General features: G+C 37.4%; 1 protein-coding gene across 1 annotated transcript in view; it reads left to right on the forward strand.

Annotated features, from left to right (window-relative positions):
• The first annotated feature begins 235 nt into the window (after nucleotides 1-235).
• Nucleotides 236-27,976, forward strand: part of eif2b3 (eukaryotic translation initiation factor 2B, subunit 3 gamma) — a 42,384-nt gene continuing 14,643 nt past the window's right edge. Inside the window, exons 1-6 of the mRNA XM_084410827.1 lie at nucleotides 236-526; nucleotides 768-924; nucleotides 5,256-5,413; nucleotides 18,322-18,481; nucleotides 18,760-18,871; nucleotides 27,079-27,168. Coding sequence (XP_084266953.1) covers nucleotides 777-924; nucleotides 5,256-5,413; nucleotides 18,322-18,481; nucleotides 18,760-18,871; nucleotides 27,079-27,168 — 668 coding nt within the window. The 5' untranslated portion in view covers nucleotides 236-526; nucleotides 768-776. The remainder of the gene's footprint in view (nucleotides 527-767; nucleotides 925-5,255; nucleotides 5,414-18,321; nucleotides 18,482-18,759; nucleotides 18,872-27,078; nucleotides 27,169-27,976) is intronic.

The raw sequence follows: 27,976 nt of genomic DNA on the forward strand, positions 1-27,976 counted from the left end.
ACTTTTACTTTTACATATAGACAAACAAGACTACAGTATTATTTACTAGTGTAGGCTATAAATAAAAATAAAATAAAAACACAAAATACATCTTTATATAAATCCAAATATCACTTCAAATAATCTTTGAATATATACAAATTAAAGAAAAAGGGAAGTCAACTGACTATTTTCACGCTCTCCTCTCATTTTTTGTCAAAAGAGGAACTGATCTCTCTGCGGAACCAAAGTTTCTGGTCGTGGTTTCTGTACGACCTATTTAATAGTTGTCTTATGTCATTATCTCGAAATGTCTTGTTAGTTATTGTAGACTACTACATATAAAATATTCAGATGATTTTTAGTTATTCGTATTCATTGTGTTAAAATACTTCGATTATATCGGTTTTAGCAGTAGCACTAAGTGTTTGAAGATAGCGAGTTTAGTGACAGACCGCTCTACACGAGCGTCTGCTACAGTGCTGCAGATTCTCACGTGCACGGACTCATACTTCACAAATCATAATCATTTGGACGACCAATAGAGGCAAGTCGACTGTGTGTTTCTAAACCTTTTTAAACGTTAATAAATAATAACGTCAGAAGCGGTTATTTGTTTGCAGTACGTCTCAGTTAATGTAGTGTAGTGTAGATGATGAAACAAGAGGCATGTCTGGAGTAATATCTTGAAAATCATGTTAAATCAGAGAAAGCTCCATCTGTCAGTCTGATTCAGTGTTTTCTGAGTGCTGCTGTAGGAAGACTGAATGTGTTGGTTGTTTTTGCAGGTGTTAGGGATGGAGCTGCAGGCGGTGTTGATGGCAGCAGGTGGAGGCTCCAGGATGATGGACCTCACCTATAACACCCCTAAACCTCTGCTACCTGTGGGAAACAGACCCCTCATCTGGTACCCCCTCAACCTGCTGGAGAGAGTGGGCTTTGAAGGTAAATACACTGTCATATCAGAAAACAAAGTTCATTTATAGTGATATAGAGATTTATGGGTAGATTCTTCTAACATTGCATAAGATAGTTTGACAGCTGTTTGACAGATCTGCTAAGAATAATGAATACGACATCGTGGCTTGAAATTACTTTAAAATGTTTCTTTTATAAGGAATTCTTTAGATATTTATGTCATTTAATTTAATTTAGTCAAGGCCCACATTGCCAAATGGGAGTAGAAATAGGTTTTCTTAGTAACACGGACAATAAAATCTATAATCTTTAATGAAATAATAATACAAAATGCAGTTTCATAGCATACATGATGTCAGTTAGTATAGTTTCTGAAGTATCTGGCCTACATTACTTTGTCTTTTATTATTACATGGTTTAAATTTTACTTTCTTATTGGAAAGTATTTTGAGCTGCATTTCTAGTATGATTTTAGTATTAATTATTATTTTTGAATTATTAAATAATTAAAAATAATTAACTTTCAGTGTCCTGACAGTCCTGGACTCTGTAAAAAAAAAAAAAGAAAGAAAAAGGACTGACTATTGCTTTACCAGAAACAGTAACTCTATGCCTGTGAATTGCTTTGCATAGGTTAGCTGACATCGGATTGGATGACATGTTTTGGGGCGGGTTTTGATGAGTGTGTGTGTGCGTGGTGGAAGTTAACAAAATGCTGAAATTGCTTATTACACACTTTAGCTGCAGGTGGTAATAATTTTCGCAGGCTGCTTTAATTGAACTAATAAAGTCCTTATTTCCTAAATGGGAAAGGTAGGGCCATTTTAACAATTGGCATACTATAATGGCATGGTTTCACGTTACACCCACTCGCACAGACCATCGCCCATGTTGCTTCTCATTTTTAGTATCAAGACTCTTTTTGTCAGGGACAGGAGCTTGATAAAACCAATTAGATTTTCCTGGGGTTTTTTTTGGCAGCATATTTTGTTTTATAAGTCCTACATTTTAACGTTTTATGTGCCCTAAATTCATGCGCTTAAATGGAAACTGTTTGTAAAGGTGGATGTATTGCCTAGTTGACACTATCTATACAACTAAACTGGTAAAAGACTAATGAAATTAAGCCAAGTTACTTTTCAATCTACACAACTGCTTTAGGCTGGAAGGACACTGAATGACAAGATACAATTACACAGAGTCAAATGCTCTCCAGACAACTAATGTTGGATCATTTCAACTCTGCAATAATCAACTGTAGCCTAGTACTTGTCTTATGTTTTAGGCCAGCTTTCCTCCACATAGCTTAGCAATAGGTGTCACCTTCAGCAGCATAAAACTGGTTTGGGCTAACATAGCATGGAGCAATTTTAATAGTGCTAGTAAGTTATAAAATGGAAATAAATCACATTTTAAATGGACAAAAAGAATAGACATTTAAACCGTTTTAATTCATTTTAATGTATAAATAATAAAATAATAAACTGATAAATAATTTTACGTAAAAAAAAAAAAAAAAATAGAAAATGATTGATTGCCCCCCGCAAGTGAACTCTCAAATGGCATTTGTTTAATTGACAAAGAAAGAAAGAAAAGCATTAGACAAAATGAAAAGGAATTGGCAAATGGACAAAGAAAGGCAACTGGTAATTTAGTAACTTTAGAAATTTATAATGGGAATATAAAAATTTCGATAACACATTAGTTTAGTTTTGAGTCCAATTCTCACTATTAACTTGTTGCTTGTTAGCATGTATATTACTAGGCTATTGGCTGTTTATTAGTACTTAACCCTACCCAATACCTAAACTTAACAACTACTTTACTAACTATTAATAATCATTAAGTTTATTGAGACAAAAGTCGTAGTTAGTAGTTAGTTATCAGTGAGAATTGGACCCTAATCAAAAGTGTGACCAATTTATTTTTATTTATACAGTTTTAAATGTCTGTTAATCTGTACATTTAGAAAGGGATTTATTTCAATTTTTATGTTTGAATTATTAAGTGTCAGTCCTGATCCTCCACACTAATGGTTAAAAAAACAGTCTTGGCCTAAAGCCACATATATCGGAATTTATAGAATTTCATGCTAGGATACAAGAAAAATAAAATGAAGCAATGAAGTGAACAAAGGGTTCTAAGTTATCAGTTTGGGATTTATTTCCACACACACACACAAAAAACCTTGTTAAAACCTTATTTCAATAGTTTAAAGGAATGGATGAGGGTCATTCCTTTAAAATATTGAAATAAGTTTTTTTTGTGTGTGTGTGTGTGGAAATAAATCCAAAACTGATAACTTAGAACCCTTTGTTCACTTCATTGCTTTAGCACATTTGAGAGCCAGTAGAGGTGGTGTACCTTCTTGAGTATCTGTGTTTAATGTCTTCATGATAATGAAATGTTTATTGTTCACACCTAGCTGTATTGACTAACCTTGAGATCCAGCTGGTAGGGAGTTTGTGGCTATGGCCCTTTGCCTGCCCAGCAGTACAGTATGCACCTTTATGTGTGGCACATTCTATCCTGTTAACAGCCAGAGTGCCAGCCAACAAGGCCCTGCAATTAGCTTTTACAAGTTTTAGCACAAACTATGGTAAGTAAGCTGCTTCGTTAGAAAATATTTATGCAGTAAAGCAGGATTCTGGGACAAACTTCATCCAGTTGGCCGAAAGTCTGTCTCACAGGGTAACGGCAAATAACTCACAAAGACTCGATTGAAGGTGTCTTGTCTAATATATTTGCACAAGTCTGAGGTGTCACAGGTTAAATGTGTGCTGTTCTTAACCAATGGTGTCATGAAGGAAAAAGATCTCTTCCATTTCCCACAAAATCGAATGATCATGTCAAAACCATTTACAGTGCTTTGTTTACAGTGAAGTAATTGTATCACTCACCGTGTGTCCTTATAATGTTATTGTCATTTTTGTAAACTGCGCTGCACTCCTAGTGAAAGAACATTTTGTCACACTGCATACCTGTATATGGCTAGAATGACAATAAACTATCTTTAAGCTAATTTTTATTAATTACACTACTGATCAAAAGGTTTGGGGTCAGTAAGATTTTATTTTTAAAGCAACACCATGTAAATTTTGCTCTCGGGGTCCCCCTACAGTTGGGAAACAGTATTGTCTTCTACTACTGTCGTAAAATCTGTCATGGTAACACCAGGGGATACACGTGCATTTGTTGACAAGCCGATACCCCCGAACTCTGTAGAATGAGTTCTCACGTCTTGGGCAGACTGCCTGCGTTGTGTGTGAAATGTCTTCATCCCGGGTACAGTGGCATATATTTCAGCGTGGCATATGAATATAATTTCATGGGTTTTCTTTTTTCATCGAAAACTAGCATGTTAGCGTTTACTAGCTACCAGATTGATAATTCGCTCCTCTACTAACATTACTTGATTCATGAAGATAAATGGAGGACCAGATAGCTTCCGTAACATAGCCAGGCAGACAACAAATTTGAAAAACTAGAGATAGTATGCAAGCAATATACTTACTAGTCCAACAGCATGACGGCCAAGTCAGCATCGGTCGGGCACCCCTCCTCCTTTAGCTCACGCCAGCGAGCGAACGCTGGACCAATATTGATCCTCGTCCGGCCTTTGATTTTGTCACTCTCCCTTTTTCTCTTCCTAGTCTCCTCTGACAAAACCTTTGCCTGCTTCGGTTTCGTTGCTGCTTCGGCCATGACAACAACATACACACGCTATACCAGCCGGCAAACAAACGCAAGTTGGGCTCTCACGTCCGAATTTGAGGAAATGTGGGATGGGGGATGGTGGGTGGGGGAAGTGAGGTATGCCGTAAAGCAGTCGAATTTTGTAGTTCTTTTTGTGCTCGGGTTACTACCCGAACCCCGAAGTTCCGTAGTGCCAGTAAATACCCCGTCAGGCTATGGCAGACGTGTCATTCAACCTATTGTAAGTCGATGTGCCATCACAAGGGTCTTGGAAATATATTATGAAGGTTGAAAAACTACATGGTGTTGCTTTAAAGAAATAAACACTTTTTATTCAGTAAGGACGCATTAAATTGATCAAAAGTGACAGTAAATACATTCATACTGTTACAAAAGATTTCTGTTTCAAATAAATTATGGTCTTTTAAACTTTGTTCATCGAAGAATCCTGAATTTCTTTTTAATGGTTTCCACAAAAATAAGACAGCACAAGAAACATTTCTTATATATATTTGTTTTCAAAAACATTCTTGCTGAAAAAATATCTTACTGAGTCTGACCCCAAATTTCTCAACAGTAGTGTACATAAAAAAAAACTTGAATTATGCTTCTGATTTGATCCTTAATTCACCTAAGTGTTATCGTTATGTTTTTTTTTCCAGAGGTGATTGTCATCACTACTAAAGAGGTTCAAAAGGCCCTGAGCACCGATCAACGGCTGAAGACGGACGTGAAGATGAGGTTGGATGTGGTGTGTATTCAGGAGGAAGCTGACATGGGCACTGCAGATGCCCTTCGACACATCCAGCAAAAGATCAAGGTGCGTCAAGTGTCAATATCATAAGATAACACTGAGGTATAACATTTCTTACATTGACAATTACATTGACTTTCCAAAAATGGGATAGAAAATAGGGCAAGAATTAACTGGATACAATAATTGGATGCAGTCAAGAAGATTAAGACTTCTTATTAAAGGGGAGGGAGGAGATAAACATTAAATGTTTAAAACTAGCTAAGTTTCATGGTAGGTTATTCATATGTGATAGATTATCTAAAAAGTTCCAATCGTTATCACAACTAAAATTATGGGATTCGTGTTTTAAACATTCTTCCACATTGATTGTGATGTTGCGATCATCAGTGACATGAGAAGTGCTACAATGCATAATTCCAATATTGAGAAGTGCAAGCTATGTGATTTTGCTAAGTAAGCAGAGGATACAGAGAATTTACAACATTCTATCACAATCCTGTTCTCATTATAATTATTTATGGCGTGTATATTGGCGATGCACATTTGGCACTTAATTTTATTTCAGTCATCACTGCGCATTTTCGAAGCCATACCGAGAAACAACTTTAAATAAAATAGGTTTACTGTTAAAAAATGGGAACAAAATGCTGCATTATTAATATCAATGATTTAAAAAAAGAAATAGCCTATCTAAATGGAATATGACCCAAATAACCCGATCATAGTCAGTAATGTTGGACATTGCATTTGAGCAGAAACTGAAGAGTGAATGAATGGTCGGTAAACTGCAGTGTTTTGCTAGCTGGTTATTAAACTCAACCAAACGCGTCTTATATTTTAGATTAATCAGATAAAGACAACATAAAAGAAATCTTGCAACTTACATCAACACAAAAGGAAGCAAATGCGCACATGAACTTTACCGTGCTAGTCTGATGTGTAACTCGTGAATGCGCTCTTCCTTTAACGGCGCGCTGAAAAACTAAAGCACAGAGAATTTACAACATTCTATTACAGTCGTGTTTTCGTTATAATGTTATGCATATGATAGATTGGCGCTCCACATCTTTCACTTAAAGGGATAGTTCACCCAAAAATGAAAATTCTGTCATCATTTACTCACCCTCAACAGTTGGTGGACCCCATTGACTTCCATAGTATTTTTTTTTCCTACTATGGAAGTCAATGAGGTCCATCAACTGTTTGGTTACAGACATTTTTCAAAATATCTTCTTTTGTGTTCAGCAGAAAAAAGAAATTCTTACAGGTTTAAAAAACAACTTGAGGGTGAGTAAATGATGACAGAATTTTCATTTTTGGGTGAACTATGCCTTTAACTGCATTTCATGATCAAAGCAATTCCAGGCATTACTGCAGTGCGCGCTTTCAAATCCATTTTTCCTTTATTTCTGGAAGGCGTGCTGTCTAACGCTAACAAATCAGACCTCAGGAACCGCCCCAAATGCCGCAATAACCAATCAGGAATAAAAAATAAAGATATTTTTATCATATTCATATCATGAATCGATCATCATATTCATGATCGATCGTCGCTGTCATGAACAAGTACTCGAGTACTCTTGCCCAACCCTGGAATTTGTTTTCAGTAATTTCCAGGTCTGGGTAATTATGGGGGAAAAAATAGTTTTTCCAGACTATTGCACCTATTCAGTTTTCTAAAATATAAAATGAAGCATTTCTAAAAATTAATGTATCATACAAGCGTGTGTTTTCATGGAAAAGTTTAGCGATCATTTAGTGATTGTTGAACATGAATTAATGAATTCAAGGTGCTCATTTTCATTATACAAAACTGTTCACTAAAAGAATATTTACTTAAATCAGCAACTGATTAAGGAGCAAACAATCATCTAAATCAGACTGTTCTTTGCTGTTTGGTAGGGATGTAACAATATGTCGTGTTACAATATATCGCAATACAAATATGCAACAATATGTATCGTGGATAGTGACAATATTTATTGTGTATAGTTCACCCAAAATAAAAATTACTGTGTGAGGAAAAAAAATCAAGTTTTAGTGTCAGTACTACATTAAACTACTATATATAATGTTGAATATATCGTATAATAATGCAATGGGGGAATATTTGTGGGTCCTGATAATGTCAAATTATTTTACCAGTAAAAAGTGGCCTACATTATTTTAAATATATCTAGTGAGTGACAGAGTGCAAGCATATTCGTCTAAAATAATTCTGTATTTTCAGCTTCAAAATCATGAATATTTTTATTCTGGTGTCACCATTGTCCTGTGCATTGGGTTATCAGCACTAAGTCCAAGCCTATTCATTAACACCCACAATGAATGTAATATCAAATTTAGCATTTTAATCAACAGTAAATTTTTTGTTAACCTTTTATCATATGTCTTGGAGAATTGCAATAATATCATATCGCGAATATCATGATGTGTATCGAATCATGACATGGGGGTATCGTTACACCCCTACTGTTTGGTGATCGTACAACATCAAACCACATTTAAAGTATCAAACTGATGTGTCAGAGGTGAATATATGCAGGTTATAAAGCATTTTAGGTTTCTCATCATGATTTGAGTGCATTTTCTCAAAGTGATAAATCTTATGAACAAAAAAATATTTACAGATGACTGTACTGTATACTATATGTTGTGTGTAGGAATCCTGTGATTGGAATTATCCTGTTCTAGGATGTTGAAGTATAATTGAGATTGTGAAGCTTTTTTCCTTTCTGGAGAAAGAACAATTAAAGGATAAGATTTTCAACCAGCTTTGTATTGTTACAATGTCAGAAGTCTATGTAAATTAACAATGTATACTCTTTCACCATGTTACCTGCACCCAGATATCCCTGTTTATTTGACAGCTCCAGAGCTTTTGTTGAAACTGCAGACTGAACATCCATATTTTTGTATTCCTGCCCACGTACAGTCAGATCAACGGGGGCGGTGCCAAAATCAAAAGTGCATTAACGGTGTTGACGTTTTTTGGCAAAAGGGAACACCATAGCCCTTTTTCTCTTGTTTTCTCTAGTCATCTAGCACTGTTTCAATAAATGTTTCGCTTATCTACTGCATAGACAGCCAAGTTATATAAAAGCCCATCTAGCCAGCAGTTAAATTCCCTTTTCAAGGCACTCTACACCCTAAGGTGTTTCTGGAAGATTGTGAGAACTTTTCAGGTTTGTATTTTAAAAGATTATTTGTTCCACCATCATGGGACAGTGAGTGTGAAACCTCTGTAAAGCTGTTTTGTTCCTTGTTGTGATCTTATATTTAGACTGTAAAACAATGTTGAATGTTATAAAGATATTATCTACTGATGAAATTTAGCATGTTACTGCTTCAAAGAACTGCCTAGATAATATTTGTAATCTGGTTTGTAGCCAGTACTGATGTAGCAACTGATTTGACATGTTGAGGAGTGCTCAATGATGAAGGAGGGTCATAAAAGAGTTAGCAACACAATGATGTGATGAATTTTCATCACTGTAAATCATTATGCTCAGAGCATAGCACGGTGACTAAATGGAAGAAACATAATTGCAGCATGGGCATGCACGTCCATGTAAGCATGAGCGTGTGCCCAGAAGCATGTAAAAGCCTGGCAAGCGTACACAGCCTCACCTGTGTCCCATGTGAGCTTGCCTGGGGTCAGTGGAATGATGTGAGGGGCAGATGCTGTGTTCCACAGGGGGATCTTTGATCCGTGCTGCCCCGCACCGATGGGTCCAACTCCACAGAGTGCCTCATTTCTCCTGCTGAAAGCCCAGTGGCCAGAGACCACTAACTCCACAAACACATGATGTCAGAACCCTTTTTCAACCCTAACTGGCATTCATGGGCCTGCTAAGGGACATGTGTGAGAGTTGTTGTGTAGATGGAATGGGGCGGTAAGTTGAATAGCATCCTGGTGTTTGTTTTTTTTTTGGTGTGTTTTTTTTGTGGTCACTATTGGGTTAAATGTAGTTCGAAACTAGTCACAGAAACTGTATTTGCTTTTCCTTGGTGTGGTGTAATTTAGAGGTTAAAGATCTAGGCTAGTAACCCGTAGGATCAAACCCAACAAGGGGCGATCCATGAGCTTTCGGCATTGTACCCTATAATAAGTACACTGGAGAATAGATGTCTGAGACCACATTTAAAATCAGAAATTTCCATTTAAACCTGGAAGTTTTTGGATTTGGATTTTTTTTTTTTTTTTAGATGAAGCATTTAAGAAGTTTATGCTTGCCAATGCTGCATTTATTTGAAATATTCTTAGAATTTATTTAATTTCTATTTAATGTATTTTAGTATGTTATTGTATGTAATATGTAACTTGTTCCAGCAATGGCAAAGCTGAATTTTCAGCGTCATTACTCCATTCCTAAGTGTCGCATGATTCTTCAGAAATCATTCTGATTTGGTGCTCAAGAAACAGTTCTTATTATTAGTTGTGCTGCTTAATATATTTGTGGAAATCATGATACTTTTTTCAGGGTTCAAAATGGAAATCTTTTGTGACATTATTACTTATTTGTTGTTACTTTTGATCAATTTAATTCATCCTTGCTGAATTAAAAGTATTAATATATATTAAAAAATCTTTCTGACCCAAAACTTTTGAATAGGATTGTTAGTACATTGGGAATTTCATTTAAAAAAAAAAGTGCAGTTTTTTTTAATTGATCAATTATTGACTTTCTCAATACGTCTCAATTACATGATGAAATTTTGAGAGAAATATGAAAATAAATATTTCCTTAGACTACTCATATCACGGTCTCGTTAAATGTATAATTTAAACTAAAAAAGTATCAGTCTAAATCTGTCTAAAATTCTTTGAGAAATGTATAAATAATATTTTTTTTAAAGGTCCCGTTGCATGGATTATTTTATTATTTTAGAATGTTTCCTGGGGTGCCCTTATAATGTTCGTATGTTTTTTAGATCAAAAGTTATAATAAAAAAAAAAAAGGCATATTTCCCATAGACAGTAAAAGAAATGGACACAGCGACCCCATTGGATTCAACGGAGAAAAGTGAAGTCAATTAGAAGCACTCACTTCCTGATGGCTGACCGTACTGCGCAGACTCAAACTGAGCTTGACAACGTAGATGTGACATGAGCAACCTGTCTGTCTTCTAGTAGCTGTGCCAAGAGAAATCTGAATCATTCCCTTCTGAAACTTGCAGAGACGGAGAGCATGAGTAGGAGTTGTCCATGAGCTAGGAGCAGGAGAAACTTTTGCTAAGTATTCTGATTAATTATTTTGTCATTTTGCCTCCACGTCCCCCCGATTGCCCGCGAGCTTCTCCTCCTGTCCATACGGTAATTTCTCTACTGTGCTACAGAGAGTCGCGTGGTTATGACGCAATCGTTAGCCTATTTTTACAAACACTGCTTCTACGGGGCCATAACGTAAGATAGAAGGTAATGGAGCCTTTTATACATTTTCGTGTTTCTTTAGAAATAAATAATGGACAAATGGAGTCTTTAAACGCCTCAGATGTAAAGTTATTCACTGTCAAAGTAACGCCAAAATGAATGGGAGTCAATGGAATGCTAACAGCAGGTGATGGTCTGCTAATCAGTGGCGGCCCCCAAGGAAGCTTCAGTTTTTTCTGAAAGATTAGCCCCTTGATATTTCCTAGCCTGGTTTTAGCCTCTGATTTGAACGCTCTGTTTGAAGGGGCGTGTCTGCTGTGAGACTTCATTGTAAACGCCCACTGCTGTGATTGGCTGTGAGACTTCAGTGTAAACGCCCACTGCTGTGATTGGCTGACATGCTTGCATATGAAATATCTAGCATTACATGTGGAACTCTCTCGAAAACGTTTACTATTACAGCTATTATACGTTTTTACTATTACAGCTATCGGGATTAACGAATTGTGAGAAGTTTTTTTAAGTATTTAGATCTATTCCCATCACATAAAAGGTTGCAGTGATGAGCATTGAGCAGATGCAACCTGTTGATCGCGTGAATGAAGATCTTATCATTGCAATGCAGTTTCTGCACTCTCACTAATGATTTCACCAGTGCAAACATGAGGTAAGTACAGTAAGAGCTTCGTTGTGCAGCGTAACAGCGTCATTGATTTCATAACGAGTTTTGGCAAGTGTCCAGATAAACTCGCGCTGTGTGATTGACAGCTTGGGCGATTGGAAAGGGATTGTTCTTTGATCGCTTTCTGTATATGGGTCATTGACGAATAAGGTTTTTAAAAGTGTACAAAAACAGAATGGAGATATAACTATATTTGAAACCATTTTTTAGTTTACCTAGGTGTTAACAATAAGATTTTGTGGTTTGTACAATCAATTAACACTGTTTTTTTGTCATTTTTTTACAAGAAAAAATTTGTCACCAAAAAAGTCATTCGGTTTAACCACTGATTTGAAAGTTAAAATCTGATTTGACATTGATGTTGAGATAGTATATAGTGTGTACCACAGAAGAAATATTAAATAAAATTATCACTGATCTCATAAATGTAATCATTTATTGGACTACTCTAAACACTCAACACACAACATATTCAAGTAAAACATTGCACTGGAAAAGGGGAAATGTAAAAAAAAAAGAGCCTTATCTGCTTTATATTTGTATTATTGTAGTTCCTTTAGTTATTAAAAACAATATTATTCCATTTAAATATTTACTATATCGGTTTTACCGAATTACCTTTTGACACTTCAAAATCTTTAAAATACCTTTATATGTAGTAAAATATAATTAAAACCTTTTGGATTCAGTAAAAGAGATCAAGTTGTACTACCTTACATACTTTGGATGTTACATATTTGTTTTTTTATTATTATTAAGGCCTTTGGACAAAAAAATGACCCGTCACGTCATTGACCCATATATATTAATCACAGTTTAAGTAAGATTATTTTCATCCTACTAAGAGAAACGACGTGAAGTTGATCATTTAGTCACTGGCTTGATTTACTGATGCATAAACAGTATTGAACGACTTTGAGAGAAAGATTATCTGTCTGAACTTGAACAATTAAACATCAGAAATTCACATAACCCACTGGTTCTTCAGAGGCTCGGATGAAGGAACTAAAAAAATACTTTTGTGTTCATTTGTACATCCAAACACTGAGCAACTGCCATGCTTCGCTCGTTTGCAAGCCATGATGTCTCTCGAGGAAAAACAAATATCGCGCTCGCGCAGCTCATTTTCTCATGGGCGGGCCAAATTCTTTTTGCGGGCAAAGAAGAGAAAGGGGAGGTAACCTTTCCCCTTATGACAACATAAGGGGAAGATTTCTAGATTCGCCCATCTGAGCTTTCATTTTCTCAAAAATACCCAGGGCTTGGTTTACACCCATCAAAACGTCTAGCCACTGGGGGACCATAGGCAGGCTAGGGAAACTCATAATAAGGTTAAAAAAACCTCATAAAGTGAAATTTTCATGCAATGGGACCTTTAAAAAAAGTTTAAAATGGTCTCTGAAGTTTTGTCATATCAAATGCCTTGAAGGTTTTTCCTAGCACAGATACTTAATTTGATCCAAGGAATCCATGGCAACCTTAAAAAAGTGTGTTTCTTTTATCAGTTTCAAATTGTTACCTTTTGACCAAATTGTCATGTTGACATTATAATTTGTAATGAAAGAAGGTGTATTAAATTAGAAAAATACAAAATAAAAGTTTTGCACCCCACTATACACTGAAATCACTTTGGATAGAAGCAGCTGCTAAAAGAGTACTTTCTTTCTTGGGTCAAAATATTGTGTCTATCAGATGCATTATTTGTTCATTTGCATCATACCTTTGCGCATAAAACTTATGAAAGTGGAAAATCTCTGAGAGTGGGATGTCTTAAACATGTGTGAACGCTCATCACAGGAGATTAACTCTCACTAAATATCAATGCAGTGGAAAGGGAATGTTGAGGAGGAGGGCTTGCTGGTGCACGCTAACAGCACAGATGCGTTTATTTCTAATCCTAGAGAGAAATGAGAGATTAAAAGCATTGAGTTGCAGAGCCCTCCAGTGCACGAACAGCCCCACTACGTGTTGAGAGATGAGCGCTGGCAATAGGGGCCCTAAATCCCCGTTTATTGTATGGCGTAAACACATAGTCTACTCCCTTGCTTCAGCAAACACCACGGACATAATGGAAGTATCTGACAGAGTGCCCGACTCTTAAAGCTCTCTTTCATTAGCCTGTGTTTGAGTTCATTCTGATGCATTGAGTCAATGTTTGTACAGAAACTGAATAATCTTCGTGTTGTGTAGCGTTCTGCCTGCTTTTGTTAGTAATAAGGCTCCAAGTTCACTGGGATCAAGTAATTCCCGATCGACTTGTGTACTAATTTTTCCTGAAAAATGAACGTATACATCTTTGTTTGCACTAGGTGGTCTGGAAAAAGTAAATCTGAATGGCACTGCTTTATTTTTGGCTTTTCATGATGATGGTTTTTATGTACAAGTAATATTTGTGTATGCCATTGAATTAAACCAAAACTTATAATGTCCTCAGTTGCACTCGACTTGACAGACTTGATAGTGTGTATGGTTTTTTTTTTTTTTTATATAACTTTGTCAAAATGTTTACATTTTGTCATGTTTTTTTATGTTCTCAGTGTTGAATAGCTCTGTCTGTCTGTCTGTGAAATTCGCAATGTAAATGTGTTTGTATTCAATACAACTTAACACAGTCATGACAGCCAATTGTAAGCTTAACAACAAGTGTCTTTAATGGCAGCCGACTGTGAGTCGCATTTCTCCTTCCCTTCCTTTTTATTCCCTCTTATCCTGTCCTCCTCTCTCCACCCTCTTTTTCCTGTCTCTTCCTCTGCTCTCCTCTTGGGTGGTCTCACCTGGCTGGCCCAGGGGGCAGCCAAGCAGAACTGGAAGTGTCTGTGGGTGGCCTGACCTCCCTGTGCCTCTCCTCCAGTGCAGTGCAGTGCAGAACCACGGCCTACTGAAAGGCCCAGCGTCAGCAGCAGTGACGCTCAGATGATCCAACAGCTGACGCCCACTCCAGACCTTCACAGGCTCTGCGACTAAGACAGGCCGCTGATCCAGCCTTCCTACACTGCTCCCCTCCCGGTGGCCAAGAGGGCACGGCCGTTGTCAGGCCTCAGGCATTTGGCCACTTGTCGAGTCCCCTCAAAAATAGAAACCCCGGCTATGAAATGTTAAGTGGTTAGAGCTGCAGCGACAGATCGATTTACTTGGGTGGTTTACGATGGGTGGGCTGGCATTGGTCGCATTTTTTGCGTTTCATCCCCGTACATTCCTGGTTGACTGTGAAGTCATTGTAAATGTTTGAATGTTTTGGCGATAGCCATTTATGTGGTTGCTTTGCCTTCAGTCCCAGAGTAAATAAAAGAAACACAGAGCGGAGTACACATTTCCAGACATTGCCTGCCCATTGGCTACTTTGAACCACAGCAGTGACCAGTCTTAAAGGGGTTATTTCACACAAAAATAAAAAATACATGTTGTCATTTAATCAACCTCATTCATGTTGTTCCAAACTGGTATGTCTTTTATTTTCTGTGGGATGCAAAAGATATTTTTTTTTGTGTGTTATTTTTTCCATACAATGAAAGTCAGTGGAATCCAGTGTTTTTTTGGACCCCAGTGTCTTTCAATATATGAGGAAAAGTAATATAATCGTTCTTCAAAATATCTTCTGTAAAAGAACAAAAGTTATATAAGTTTGAAACAACATGAATGTGAATCGTTTAGAGAATTGTTGTTTTTGTGTGATCTACCCCTTTAATTCAGTGAAATTAAAAACTGGTAACTGGGAAACAGTTATGTGTGTACAAAATGTGTGTACAATTTTTCCATTTTGTTCTAAATCTGGAATATGGGGGAGGGATTTTTGATCTTTGGTTTGGTCAGACAGGTGGTGTGTTCCCTTTACACAACACTTTATTATTTTTTTTGACTGAGCAAATCTTTTCTCTATTGGGTGGACATTTTGGCCACCTGAGCAAAAAAAGTTTTTTTTTCTTCTTTTATTTATTTTTTTTTTTACCAGACCTGTACAATGCACGTTTACACAAAAAGTGGTTACATCATGCAATTTGTAAGTTTTAACTTACAGTTTTAATGTACTATTTCTATTTGATTTGTCCCTTGATTTGATTAGTGATATTAAATCAAATTTTTGAAAACAAGCAGTTAATTCAGAAGTCATTAAATGAAGCACATTAATCAAGAAATTCTGTTAAAAAAATCTCATGCATATCAGGTCAATTCTTTCTATTGTAATAGAATATAAAACAAAATAAGCAGTTACAATGAGATGGTTTGGGACAACCATAATGTGTTTTTGTACGGTCATTTATTGGCAACAGACAGAATTCTCAGAGCCATTATTTACAACACCATGGTTTTGGGAAACCTGGATATATATGGTAGCCCAATTTTAAAAGTGGGATTTTATACACCTCTAAAACGTGTGTAATCAAATTACTCCATGGGCATTTTTATAACGAATATAGATGTTTCTTCCTTTTAGTACTTTAAAAAAGATATGTATGCTAAATTCGTAACCAGTAAACTACAAACAACTGGAAAATCATGAGGCCTTTGAAAATTGTAGTGGACAATAGGGGCCTTGGAGTCAAAATGTTATAAGTCTCTCAGTGGCTTTTAGCAAGGACAGAGTACCCGCTATATTATTATCTTTTTGCCAGCAGACTCTCCTCTGTTTGTTTGCCAAACAGTTTTTTTTTTAAACGGGTGATTCCCAGAGGTTTGAGATGTAGCGTGCCATCATGTAAACCTTTCTGGCTCGTTGTGACAGCCATAAACACTTAAAATAGGGTAAGACACAAACATGTTTTAGAAGAAGAATTGATGTTTTTTTTTTTTTTTTTACAAGTTACATAGTGTACCTAAAATTTAAATAAAAATGCAAAATGTAAAAATAAAAACCAATTCAGTGTATTAATAAAATCTGTAATAGTGTCTCAATGATACTAAAATAACACTGGCTTGAGAACCACTGTGATAGATATTGCTGAAAAGCACAGCCCCTCGGGTCTGATTACTTTAATTAAACGCCGGCAACAGTATTATTATATGCTCAATATAAATAATTTGAATAAACAATTCTTCTGCCAAGTTATGTAGTTCATTAGTCTAACTGTAGACAGTTTATGGTTGGCAAACAACGTAGTAATTTAAGTAGATGGGTGATCAGAGGTCTGTGTGTGTCAGCTGTTGTACAACTGCTTTGAATGTGCTTTGATATTCTATGATATTACATCTTTTCTTTTCTGTTTTGTATTGTATTGTTTCTTATTTTTGTGAACAAAGAATGACAAATAATTTCGTAAGTACTAATACATTTTACAATAGCTGAAGTCTGAAGCATTTCAGATTTTCTCCCCAAATTAGTGCAGAGTATGTAAACATTAGTGCGGAATGTGTGTGGCTTGGGTTTTGCTGTGGATTTGTGAGGTTTTAAATGTGCATTAGCTTGAAGTCATTCTGAGTTTGCAGTGGTCAATGGGAAGGGATTGTTCTCCTTCCTCAGTAGCACAGTTAGCTCATTCTAAACGGACAGCGCTGTGCACCCTGTTATCTTTTGAGCATGTGTGCTCTGGTGGCTCCTGGGCCTTCTGCCCTAGGGCCAGAACAAGAGAACCGGAACTGTATCGGAGCGGAGCGTCACGGCAGGGCCTCTCCCTGGGCCTCCCCAATGAGGCATGCAGCTCTCCCTGAGCCAGGCACGCTTTAACGGGCTGTTCCCCACTCCCGCTCCCATGTTTATTTATCCACAGGCCTGAGATGGACAGACCAGATGGGAACCAGACAACTCAAACAGAAACAATGGCAAAGGCGAGCAGGATTTATCACTAGGTTCCCCTCCATGCCTGCGCTCACTCATACACACACTTAGGCACACATGTGCACACGCAAACTGAGGCATAGCACAGTGCTTATTCCAGAGACTGGGTCTCTCGTTTTCTCACGTCATTCTCATATCATATTTGAAACTTTTCTTTTGTTGTGCTGGCCATCACCATGAGTCTTTATACAAGAAGTTGGCTGCCTTAGTCCATGGAAATGGACTATTCACATATTCTGTTTGGTCGGAAGCATTGCGACAGTGTTTTGCATTGGCAAGAACCTCTTACATTTTCTTTAAAATATGTGAAAACCTGATTGGTGTTGTAATGAATCAGCCAGTTTTAAGAGAACAACGTAACATTAAGTAGTCAGTAGTATGTTTGGCTAAAATAGCATGAAATAGCCTGAAAAGTGGACCTTGAAATATTGACCTAAGCCATGGCAAGATAAACTTAACATGATGTTAATGTGCTGATGGTGGTCTATTTAGATGAAACCGACCCAAACCGGCTATAAAAATAACTTTACTAAGCTTATTTTAACATCGCAGTGCAAGTTGTGCTCCAGGATCACTGGCACGTTTTTGAATTCTTTGACCATTTTTGACCTTTTATTTTCTGTGAATGTACACATGTATTTAATTCATTACTGTACTTTAAAGACTCCTGTATGTAAATGGCCTCTTGTTTGATCGACTAATCTCTGTACTGGCATTATTCATACTGTCATTTAACTTTTATTCTATTTTTCTGAAGATGAAATTGCTATTAATATAAATGTTGGTGGTCAAATGTCATGGCGATTAATGAATGACCAGTTTGGGCTGAATTGACCTGGTGTGGGAGCTTTATGTTGTGATCGAGAATGTCTGTATAGCATATTGAACTCTTTTATGCTGTTGTAAAGTGTGTCCGTAGCAAATATTTGGAAAAAATTCCCTGTTGCCACAAAAGAACAACATTTTTATTCAAGTATTTATACCCAACTAATGGTTTAAAAACCCTGAAAGTAATCATTCTAATTATGTGTAGAGAACATAACGTCCTTCCAGTGGACATTATAATCAAATTGTGGGTGGAAAATCTGGATTGTTCTGTCTTGATTCTGGTTTAAATAGGATTTGTCTCTTTTTCTCTCCCACAGACTGACATCTTGGTGGTGAGCTGTGATTTGATAACGGATGTTGCCCTGCATGAGGTTGTGGACCTCTTTCGTGCGCACAACGCTACCCTGTCGATGCTCATGAGCAAAGTCCATGAATTCACAGAGACTGTCCCTGGCCAAAAGGGCAAGAAGAAAGGAGGTACTATCACTCATACACATGTGATTGACAAGGAAAAAGATGGTGTGGTTTTGAACGAGTGTTGTTGTTGCACTGTTTCCAAACTACTATTTAGTGACCGTTTCCTCTTTCAAACTGAAAATGCATCCCAATGGCCTGTATAGTCTTGCATTCCTGCAGATCTTTCGGGTTGTTGACTGGGCATGTGTCTTAAGTCAAAATACAGTTTGACTATACTATATCTCGCAGTAGTATTTTACGAGTTCGCTATGACAGATTGTAATTGTGCTCTGTGGCAGGAGAACAGAGGGACTTTGTGGGTGTGGACGTCACAGGGAAACGGCTTCTGTTCATGGCCAATGAGGCAGACCTGGAAGAAGGCCTTGTTCTCCGGAAGTCCATCATGCGCAAGTAAGTGTCAACATCACTTCAGGGCTGCTTTTAAGTCCACTTTTTTATGCCCTTCCCTCCATCTTGTTCACTCAAATATACGTCATTGCTTGTGTTGCACGAGTGCCCACTTCTGGCTGATTCCTTGCTATGGCTTGAAATGGAACGCCCTAAGCCCTTGATAACTTGCCATTCGCAATGGAGCTGATTTATTATTTAAATTTTTTCATTGTTAATTTGTTTTATGCAGCATTCTAAAGCCCTTATGTATGCTTGAGCTGTTGGAAAAAATTACACAAATGAAAAAGATAATACTATGTAAAAACAGTCAGCTTAAGGTTGCTACAAGTTAAATGTCAAAATAACTCCAATATCATACACTAGAGTTGTGTGGGGTGGTGGTAAATTAAGCGCGATCTGCTGTGACATCACAGTCGTGTTGCATTGTGGTTTATGGATCTGCCTGAAGTGTATATGGTGAATAAACTCTCTCCCTCGATCAAAATCAAGCTGTCGAGGCTCGAGGGTTTGTCAAAAAAAAAACGCATCTTGCCCATTTGACAAAGTTGAATGCACTTCAAAATGGCGGCGGAGATTCCCCTGAGGGGAATTGCTTAGGGATGTTTGCGACTGTATGTCTAAAAGTGGAGTTAAACGCATTGGGATTGGTTCGTAAGATTGGACAAATTTAGTGACTACCGATCGAGTCATAGAATGTGATTATCGGCCGATCGATTGGAGTATCCCGATTTTTTTTATTATTATTTTTTTATTATATAATTCTTTTTTTTTTTTAATCCAATATGTTCATAATCGGAGCAATTTGAGATATTGATCTAGCCTTCTTATAAAAAATGCCCATTAATGTACAATACTTTGGACTTGGAAATGCGTTAAGGCATTTTGTTGTCTGGTTGGGTTTACTTTTCATGCTGAAAATTGACTTGGTCTGTCTAAATACAATTTAAAACTGCTACCCTCAGAGAGGTGCCGCTTCCTCAAGCGGCCTCACGGGACGATGACCTGCTGTTTTTGCTGCTGGCTAATAAAACTGGGGCCTCCTCCACACTGGCCTGTCATAAGTGCTGCCTGTCAACCCTGCTTTAGCAGGCGGCAGCCTTTCTTAACTGTTGATTCAATCCTTCTTTCCTGCCTTTCTGTCCTGTGTTTCTTTCACGGTTTCTCTTTTCTTTGGATTTTCTTTGTGTCTGAGGTTTTAGAGCTATGTGTATTATTTCCCAGAGCTATGGGGAAATATTTGACTTTTTTTGTTTTATTTTTATTAGACTTCTATCTAATGATTATTTAGTGTATGATTATTTAATTTTGTTTTCTCATCTGTGGATGTTTTATTTATGTTTAAGTGCAGATATATTCTCATATTTTAAGATGGTATAATTTAATAGCTTATTGTAAGGCTGTAAGCTTACGCTGCTGTTTTGAACCAATAATCGGAAACAAAAAGCAGTTGGAGGATGTGCATAATTCAGGTATTTCTCTGACTCCATTAAAGTTGTTATTCTTTAACCTCTTATTCTTCAAAGGTAAAATGTCTTCATTAGAACTGATTGGAAAGCTTAGGATTTAACCTGAATGTTTAGATAATGGAAGTTACAATCACTTAAACTTTCAACACTAGGGGCTTTTGCACTGGAGGAACCTTTTCATAGTTCCTAGAACTATTGGCGAAAGTACCCGGATGCCGGCACGTTCGCACCGCAGGAACTAGGAACGATTTTAGTTCTAGGAACCAAGCTAAACATGATCATGTATTTCTGCTCAGCAACACTGGACATCAACCACACGGCATACGCTAATAACTTTCCATATACTGTCTACTTTCTATGTATAACAGTTGCATCTAATAACGTATTAGACAGGACTGTTGGACAGATCGTAAACTAATGAACTCGGAGAATGCGAGCACTGTTTGTTTGCTCAGGGTCTGGCGTTCTCAGTGCCATCAAAATAAAGGTCTGCAGTGCCGTCAAAATAAAAGTCACAGCAAGAGCGCGGCCTACGTCACTTCAAAGTTCCTACTGGCGTTGCGAATGCAACAGGAAAATGTTCCTAGGGGAACCATTAGTTCGCTCACCCTGGTGACTAGTTCCTAGAACTAAGTTCCTAGAACAGTTATTATTTCAGGATTCTATGATTAATAGAATGTTTAAAGAACAGTGTTTATTTAAAATAGAACATTGTATCTTTTGTGACTTTACTCCACCAGAGTTCGTTTTGTTTGGTGCGCACCAGGGTTCGGATGGCAGTGTTCACACCATCACACAATCAAATGAACTGCACCAACAGAGCAATCACACCAGAGTTCGTTTTAGTCGAACCAAACCTGCCAATTGTGAACACACCCCTGCCAATTGTGAACACACCCCTAAAAGAATAAAAGTATTAATAAAAGTACTTTCCAACCTTTATTAATGCATTTTGCATTTGAAAATGCCCAAAATGTAACCTTTGTCATGGTAGACTGCATGTATAACAAATTAGATATGTCGACTAGTCTGACTGAAGCGTATAGTTTTTATAGAGATAAATTAAGTAATATTTGGCTGATCATGTGATTTCAATATGGCTGCCACCATGAGGGGGACTATTGATAATATAGAATAAAATAGCTCAATTTATGCCACTGATATGACTAGAGACTTATTTTAGATAACTAAAATAATCTTAAAATAACCCCCCCCCCCCCCCCATCTTTCCTCCCAGCCTTTTTAATGTTTTAATGTTATCTGATGCTGCCATTTCAGTTTTTAAGACCTGATGTTGGCAAGGCTCCTCAGATTGTCAGCACCTTGCGTGGGGCCTGTACTTTGGGCCTGTTCCTGGTTGTGGGGGTGATCAGGGGTCTGGGAGTAGGAGAACTGTAGGGCTCTGCATGCGGCTGTGTTGGGAGCTCATAAATAATTTGCCACTGTAAATCTTGTCTAGTAATAGAAGGGTTGCAGCAGCTGTTAGCATGTTGTACGTTGAGAGGGAGACTAAACACTCTGCCTGATCTGACGTTAAGTAATGTATTGTTCCAGTCTAATGCACTTATATTCTCATAATATAAGCAGATATTAAAAGTATAATCATTAAAAAATTAGCTATACGCTTATTTAAACTATTTACTGTAGTACAGTGGGAAAAGTGTACTGTGTAAAAGAGAATCTAATAAAAAATAACCATTGGAAATTACAAAAAAATAGTGCATAGTTGTTTTGACAATAATGTCAGAATTTAAAAAGTGCACCCAAAATTGAAATGACCCTGAATGACTTTCGTTTTGTCCTGTGCAACACAAAATAATATAATTTGTAAATTTTTCTTTTGTTTTTCCACAGAAGAAAGTAAGTCATATTTATAAGTTTCAGGTTTGAAAAACATGTGCGATAGTAAATGATGACAGAATTTTTTATCATAGGATGACCTGTCCCCTTAAATGAAGTATTTTGAAGTTTGAAGTATCTCAGAAGTTTGGTTAAAGATGCGATGTTGACCAGGGTCGCCAACTTCGGTTGCCTGGCTGGATTGAACTGGAGCTGGTGCAATCTTTAGGACTCCCATCCTGAGGTAGAAACAGGGTATTGGCGTAGTTGCTGTTAATAGCATTTTAGGCAAAAGATGATTATGTGATGATTGTACTTTTTTAAATCATATAACTGTAGTAAGTTAATGAGAAGCATTATGTGAATGATTGGCTAAATAGATGCGTCTTTAAACTAGGTTTAATCTAGATTTATGACAAACTGTTGCAAAATGGAAATATGCACATAACTGTGATGTAAGTTATGCGCTGAGGAAAACTTATTTTGATTGCTTTAAACTGTAAAAGCACCCTTTCGTCACTTGACACGTTAAATGGCTCAAATGAAACTTATGAATACAAGTCCCTTTAAAGTTCAAGACAAATGGGTTCATGATCTTTTCTCAGTGTGGTTTGCTCTGTGGCATCTGCCATTTTTAAATGCATCTTATCTTACAAGCGTGTTTTTCACTTCTGTAAGTTGCGTCACTCACAGAAGTTATTCATGCCACAGCGCACATATTCACCTAATCCACAACTAAATTATCACCTGACTGGCCTGTGACAATGCGAATTTAACCGGCCAAATAGAACATTCAGAAATCATGTCTCATGCCAAATGCATGAGAGTTGGCAACTTTGCAATGACCGACAGATTTCTAGCATTATATCATCATAAGAGACAGCAACAGTGTTGAAATACATCTTAGTGGTGGTCCTTTTGTGTTTCTAGGATTGAAGAAATGTGAGAGAAAAAACATTTTGGATATCGGTTTCTCCATCTTTATGTGGTCTAGTAGCAAAACAGAGCGAAACTGTTACACATGTGACATTAGTTGGTACTGGAATTGATTTTTACAGATTCCAATCTCATACATCTTGCTTTATTTTCAACCTCATATTGTTTACAGGTGAGGTCTTATTCTCTGTGAGACAATTACAGTGTTGTTTAGTATTATTTATTGAATTTAGTAATTTTAGTAATTTTAGTTAGTTACCAAGGCAATATTTTGGCAAAAGTAAAAAAAATATATATATATTTTATATATATATATATATATACACTAGTTTTATTTCATATTATTTCAATTCATTTTAAGTTGTTTTAGAATTAGTTTTAGTTATCAATAACTACACTGGACTGTTGTGGCGCAGAGCCCATCACGTTATGATCTGATCAGATTATATTAAGTGCCACATATATACATAGACTTTCTAATGTATTTGCACAATTGTGGTAACAATGTATTAGATTCTCACAGGACACACTCACATACGTGACGAAGTGGTAGTGCTCAGTTTGTGAAATGGTGGTCACAATTCTTGGTTCCCTATTTTCTTGCTCTAACTTGCTGTAGCCCACTAGATTTAAACTTTCTAATTGTCAGAAATCTAGAAAGAATAGATCGGACAGGAAACATGTATGTATCTTAGTCTGGCAGCCAGAAAGAAGCAGTAAACTTCCTCGGACAGCTCACTGAAAAGGCATGTTAACATTGCTGCTCCTTTTGCTTTGTTAAAGCTGCTAGTGTTTAATAGTGTTTAACATTGTGCGCAATCCAGCTCTTCCTCCTAAACACGCTGCTCAAACATTACACTCTCCAGACTGGCTGAGGATGTTTGAGAGTCCGGTGTGAGTATGTCCTGTGCTAAGATTTACCAACCCGTCAAATCCAGACTCAGCTGTTGTCTTTCTCCTCCAATGTTAGTCTGTTAGTTATTTAACCTGCCGATTCAGACGAGCGATCGCAGAACAAAGGCCTCGCGTTTATCTAGGTCTTGCTCCGGCTCCATCGACGGCACACTGTGTAACGTATGACCTCACTGTGCTGTAACGCAGATTTTTGTGCTGGGCTTTATAGTAAGTAGTAAGCCATTAAAACTAATAGTGTGAGTCACTCACAGTCCTGGAGGCCTTTCCCAGGTTTTTGTCATCCTTGTCAGCTTGAGGAGGAAGCAGACAGTGAGGGAAAATTATTTATTGATGGAACATTTGGTTTTAGAGCAGTTTTTTACCTTAGTGGAGCATTACACTATATGACATTTCATGACAATTGCTTCAAGATTACAATTAAGCAAATTTGTTTTTGTCTCCGATTAGTCTCACAGTCAGCAGACTGTAAATAATAGGGAAAAGTGGGGGAAACTGGTTTGCAGAATGTTGCGAGCTGGATTCGAACTTGTTGCACCTATACAAGCACTATGGGTTGACTTTTTTTTTTTTTTAAACAGTGCCATAGACCAGTGGTTCTCATCCTTTTTGACTCAAAGGCCCCTCTTTGTAGAACACAATATTTGAAGCTCCTCCTTCATATACGCCAACATATTTCTGATATTTCTGCTGCAATTGACAACTGTTAAAAAAAAAATCATGTTGAATTAATTCATGTGGTTAATATAATATATTAAATCAATTAACCATGATTAATTGTGTGATTTGAGAAGTTATGTATATTAGAAAGTAAAAGAAATGTGATTTCAGTTTACATCTTCATTTTATACGTTTATTTTTTATCATTTTAATTTAGATTAGAGTTGGACATTTTTAATATATTAATAATAATTTATTCATTTAAATTCTTTGAAATTATCCCGAGGCCTCCTAGTGTGCCCCGGCCCCCTGGTTGAGAACCACTGCCATAGAATTTCATTGAAGGTCTTGTGCTGTATCTTTGGTCCTAAATATCTTGAAGTGAGTAGTTTGATTGAAAAGTTATTCCTAGTTGTTTTGCACTGTGAGCCTTGTATTGTCTGCACTCCATAAACAGAACCTGTTGCTCGTCATTTGGCAGTCTTGCCTTCTTCATGACCCTCTGTTCCCCTCTCTTTAACAATCATTCCTCATTCAAAACCACTAGGATCTGTATCCGTTACTCATCATTCCTTCATTCGGCCCATCATTTTCTCTGATTCACTCATTCTCCTGCCCGCAGGTGCCAGACCATGATGTCACATGTTGGGTGTTCCCATAAATCAGCGTGTCATGCCTTTGTTCATTCCTCACCTCCTTTGGATCTCTCCCTGCTGTCTGCGTGTGTGAGCCTAGCACATTGGTACCATATGTAGCCGAAAACATCTGAACGTTCCTCAGTCTCCGCACGCACTTTTCCTGCTTTTCAGGAATCGAGCCACTGCTGGCTAATGGAACGACTTAGTGTCATCATAATTTATTTTGAAGGTATCCACACGCATACACGCTCTGATTTACACATGGCGAGTCTGTTTTTGAGATTTGAGATCTGAGTAAACACTGCAGCGTTTCAGGCTCTCAGTGTGTCATCCGCTGGAGGGAAACAGTAAAGCTCTTGAGATGAGATGGTTCTCTTACGTTCTCGCTTCGTAAATGTCACGGGGGGTGGGTGGGAGGGTCCTCCTGTTCTGTGTTTACAGCAGGTCGCCCGGCATGAAGCCTGCATGTGTAGCTGGAAGGGTGGGAGTGGAGTTTAAAGGTGTGATACCGAAAGTGATAATGCTTCTCTTTTGCAATTTACATTTTTTTGTTTGTTTATTTTTATATATACACTACCGTTTTAATGTTTTAGATCTGTAAGATTTTTTTAAAAGAAGTCTCTTCTGCTCACCAAGGCTGCATTTATTTGATCCAAAATACAGCAGAAACAGTAATAGTCTTAGTAATACTAATGATTGTGTCAGCCACCATTCTAACTGTTCACTGATTAAGTTTGCAGATGATGCTGCCCTAGTCGGTTTTTTAACAGATAATGAACAGGACCTACAGGACTGAGGTTGACCACTTCCATGAATGGTGCAAGATTTTAGATATTAAATTCCAGATGTTTAAGTCTCTTTTGAACCTTGCTGTTCGTGCTTTGCACTGTGCCTTAATACACTTGAATCATCATGAATTGAGGCCATTGAGCAAAACCTTGATTCAGTAATCTTGAAGTAAAGACTATTCTCTCCAAACATATGAGTTTGTGTTTGTGACTGGAAGTCCTCATGTTCATCTGACAGCTTAACTCGCATTGCTGTCTAGTCTGCTTTACCTTTAGTAACACTTCGTGTTGTCCGTCAGGATGCACTGGACTCTTTCTCCACGTGAATCGCTCTGGCCCCGGGGCAGCCATTTTGTGGGCCTCTTGTGGCACTGTGGAGGGGCTCCGGGAGCATTTTCATGTCAATGGCAGGCTATAAAACAGTCTGGGGGGTCCGTCCGTGCTCCTGACATCTCACTACTTACAAGCTGTGGAAGCAAACTTAATCCGGCTGGAGTTGCCATGGTATTTTCTTTTTTATTATTTTTGTCTGAGATTTTATAGAGATACTACATCATTTCTTCTCTTTCATGTCACTTCACTTGTCTTTCACTTGTTATTCCTATTTTGGGGGTCATTATAGTTCTCTTATAGTGCCTCAAAGAGACCAATTAGGTTGGGAGTGAGACAGGAAAATGAAAGGCTGCATGGGACGTAGAGGCAAGCTATATAGTCTAATTATAAAACATCTGAGGAAACAAGGGTAGCAGGGTGCCTTACAATGTTTTTGTCAGAGCTGTTATGTATTTACTTTGTTTCGCCATCAAGCACGTTCCACGTTTACCCTGCGTGTTATTCTGGAGGAGCCGCAGCCTCCTTCCACACATTTACTGTAATTATTTTTTATTTGCACCCCAAGATGCTAGTCTTCACTGCCCTCCCTTTCTCTGACACTTTTTTTTCTTTTCTTTTTTATACCTCTCTTTCAGACATCCCAGAATGCTCATCAAGACCGGCCTTCTAGATGCTCACCTGTACTGCCTGAAGAGATCTGTGGTAGATTTCTTAGTGCACAACAAGTAAGTTAGGATTTCCTAGTTTCAAGAAGAGTTTCACAGCTTTTTCCATGTCCTTGTTCCGTTTCACAGAAGAAGTACTGAATGGTGCGGTCATTAAAGCAAAAGGAATATTAACAAAATCATGTTAATTTTTCCATTTAACTTTTCACTCAAATTGTTAGGATAGTTTCATTTGTCTAATTGTGTGTTAGATCAGAATGTGCAAAAACTGATCCGTTTTTTTTCCTGAAAGCCATTTGACAATGTGCCACCTGAAAGCACCTTTTCTGAATTTTGAATCTGACACATTACCATCTGTTAAATCTGGCTTTACCATATTATAAACTGATGTTAGGGAGGACATAGGTCATTAAAATTGGGGTTCAATTGTATTGCGGGACTTTTAATGAAATGCAAAGAGCAATTTCGAAGGTGTGCAAGTTCTTGGTGTAGGCTAATGAATGAACAAATAAATATAATAAATAAAGTATATGTAAAAGTTTTGTAATTTTTTTTCACTATAATTAATCACTTTCATTTGTATTTGTTTTTACTGTAAAAGCCTAAATTGAAAAACAAGAATTGCTCCTTGCGCTTCATGGCAAGCATCTTATCAGCACCACTTTCACATAACCAGTCTTCTCTTCATCTAGTCGTTCCGCTGTGTCTCTAATCTTAGAGAGTGTCCCTGTGTCCTCTACAGTCCACCCCTCCATTGCTCCCATAGCTCTCCATTCATCCTCTCCAATAGCCCTCCGTTCCCCTGCCCCTCCAGTCCCCTTTGTGCTCCTGTAACTGACATTGTGAGGCCGGGCAGCCTGCTGTAAAG

Source organism: Rutilus rutilus (genome assembly GCF_951802725.1).
Source record: "Rutilus rutilus genome assembly, chromosome: 6".
In the NCBI taxonomy this organism is placed as follows: domain Eukaryota; kingdom Metazoa; phylum Chordata; class Actinopteri; order Cypriniformes; family Leuciscidae; genus Rutilus; species Rutilus rutilus.